This window comes from Streptopelia decaocto, assembly GCF_964273445.1.
Source record: "Streptopelia decaocto genome assembly, contig: HAP1_SCAFFOLD_95, whole genome shotgun sequence".
Lineage (NCBI taxonomy): Eukaryota > Metazoa > Chordata > Aves > Columbiformes > Columbidae > Streptopelia > Streptopelia decaocto.
In genome coordinates, this window is record NW_028115301.1 from 349,975 (window position 1) to 352,979 (window position 3,005).

Sequence of the window (3,005 nt, forward strand, 5' to 3'; positions counted from 1 at the left end):
GCTGACTTATCAACGCCCTGCTCTTGGTTGCACATTTTCCAGCCCCAAGCAGGGCTGCAGCCACAGTGCTGGAAAAGGTTCTCCTAGAAAAACACAAGAGTGTCTGTGTGTGACAGGGGAGGGTCTATGGGAGTTGGTTTGATTTTTGTCGGAGGACTCTGCCCTGGATTCTCACTGTCTTTTTTTTTTCTCATGACAGCGCCCCGTTCTCAGGAAAAGCAAATGTCCAACAGCAGCTCCATCAGCCAGTTCCTCCTCCTGCTGTTCACAGACACACGGGAGCTGCAGCTCTTGCACTTCTGGCTCTTCCTGGGCATCTACCTGGCTGCCCTCCTGGGCAACGGCCTCATCATCACCACCATAGCCTGGGACCAGCACCTCCACACCCCCATGTACTTCTTCCTGCTCAACCTCGCCCTCCTTGACCTGGGCTCCATCTCCACCATTCTTTCCATGGCCAACTTTCTGTGGGACACCAAGGTCATTTCCTATGGAGGGTGTACTACACAAGTCTTTCTGTTTGCCTTTTTAGCTTCAGCAGAGTATTCTCTTCTCACCATCATGTCGTACGACCGCTACGTTGCCATCTGCAAACCCCTGCACTATGGGACCCTCCTGGGCAGCAGAGCTTGTGTCCACATGGCAGCAGCTGCCTGGGCCACTGGGTTTCTCACTGCTCTGCTGCACACGGCCAATACATTTTCACTGCCCCTGTGCAAGGGCAATGCCCTGGGCCAGTTCTTCTGTGAAATCCCCCAGATCCTCAAGCTCTCCTGCTCACACTCCTACCTCAGGGAACTTGGGCTTATTGTGGTTAGTCTCTTAGTAACATTTGTGTGTTTTGTGTTCATTGTGGTGTCCTATGTGCAGATCTTGAGGGCTGTGCTGAGGATCCCCTCTGAGCAGGGGCGGCACAAAGCCTTTTCCACCTGCCTCCCTCACCTGGCTGTGGTCTCCCTGTTCCTCAGCACTGCCATGTTTGCCCACCTGAAGCCCCCTTCCATCTCCTCCCCATCCCTGGACCTGGTGGTTTCTGTTCTGTACTCGGTGGTGCCTCCAGCAGTGAACCCCCTCATCTACAGCATGAGAAACCAGGAGCTCAAGGATGCCCTGTGGAAACTCATATCTTATTGTTTTGTAAAGCAATAAACTGCCCATCTGCTTCTACATAGGAATTTTAATGTAGCTAATTACAGGTCCAGCCTGTCATCTGGCTTTTTTTGTTGTTATTAGTTGTTTTCTTATTGTGATCATGTTTTCATCCCCTTTCTAATTCACTATTGGCTTTTCTTTTATAACTGTTGGCTGTGTAAATGAGGAGCTGTGCTCTGCTTGTCTTTAAACAAAATAAAGGGCTCTTTAGTGTCTCGTTTTTCACTATATCCTTCCTGCAAGACCTTTTTAGAGCTGCAGGGATGGTTCCTGTGTTCATGAGAGGAGGGGAAAAAAGTCCAGCCTGGCAGCCCTGCCAGGGAGCAGCAGCGCTTGTTCTTCCAGAGCTGTTCTTGTTCCACTCCCACACTCTCCTTCTCATCCCTTGTGTTGGTGCAAGGCCTGAGTGCTCTGGCAGCTTGATCACCGTCCTGCTGTGTGTCAGTCCTGTGGGCGCAGGCAGGGACAGGCAATGGGCACTGCTGTGACAGAGCTGGCCTCCGTAACAGTACTTCTATAAAGAAAAGTGATCTCCACAGGGCAGTGCCAAAAGGCTGACGTCTTCTTCAAGTTTCTTTCAAGAACTCTCACAGGAAAGCAGCCTGGAGGTTGAAACATCAGAGTACAGATGAACAAAGTTTTTCTCAATATCATGTCCAAGAAAATCACCCTCAGATTAAACACCAGAATACAGCTGAACTGTGTGTGTGCAGGGCTGGCACACAGCAGTGTCCTCTCACAGCCAGGCTCCTGCCAGAGACCTGCAGGACCAGCAGAGCAGGGGCTGGGCTGTGCCCCTGTGCACTGGACACCCCATGGAAGGAGCCTCAGGTCCGTCACCATGGACTGGCCCCTCACAACCAACATTTCCAGCACTGGCTTCTCACCCACAGAGGCTGTTTTGTCTCCATGGATGGACACTCAATGAGTAGTTCAGCAGTCCATGTTTGCCTTGTACAGATGAGATGCGACCACGCACAACATGTCTGTGAGGTGACATGAACCTGAGTCAGCACAAACACCATCAACTATTCCTTTCCATTCCGTGAAAGCCTGTGAGACAGACGAGGTCTTGAGGTCACTTCATATTGGGAGGAACAACCTATGGGAAATCACCTGAATGCAGCACTGGGTTGTGGTTCCTTGAACTGAGCTCCCTGTGTCCGTTCCTCATGACGTGGGACATGTCAGACGAGTGCAGAGCAGGTGACACACCACAGGGCTGAGGTGTCTCCCGTCCTTTGGGAGTGGCAACAGGAGGCCAGAGGGACACTGTGACTCCTGCCTCTGTGTGTAAAAGGGATAGACTCTGTCTCTGAGCATCCCTGGGTGAACAAGGAGTCCTGAGACCAACTCAGATATGGATGCCTGACAGAACCCTGATATTTCTGTGTGTGACTCCAGGAACAAACCCCACTGGATCAGTGAGATTCGTCTCAGCTGCCTTGGACAGGATCATTTCAAGTGTTCCAGTCTGCTCTGTCACCCTTTCTTGTCATTCCAGATTGTGCTCTCAAAAGTGCCATCGAAACCAGAATGGTTCTGGGGTCCTAAGGAAATGCAGACCTCAAACCCATCTTAGAGAAGAGCAGGGATAGGAACTTGGATAACTACAGTCTGGCCACGCTTCCTCCTTCCCTGGGAAGGGGATGGGACATGTCCTCCTCCAGCTATTTCCAGGAATGTGAAGGACAAGGAAGGGATTGCTGAACCCAAATGGACAGGGGAAAGAAAGGCATGTTGTGTACAGGGCATTGCAAGGCTCAGCCATGGTCTCCTTCTGGCCAGAGTGGTGCTGATGGGGCTCAAGAAGTGGATGCTGCGTGGGAAGTTGGCTGAACCATTCAGCACAA

At 51.4% G+C, this 3,005-nt stretch overlaps 1 protein-coding gene across 1 annotated transcript; it reads left to right on the forward strand.

The window, feature by feature from the left end:
- Positions 1 to 222: 222 nt before the first annotated feature.
- On the forward strand, positions 223 to 1,149 carry LOC309452826 (olfactory receptor 14J1-like; the record flags this gene model as incomplete). The annotated part of the gene is made up of 1 exon (XM_082077499.1): positions 223 to 1,149. The coding sequence occupies one exon, from the start codon at positions 223 to 225 to the stop codon at positions 1,147 to 1,149; it is 927 nt and encodes a 308-aa protein (XP_081933625.1).
- Positions 1,150 to 3,005: the final 1,856 nt, after the last annotated feature.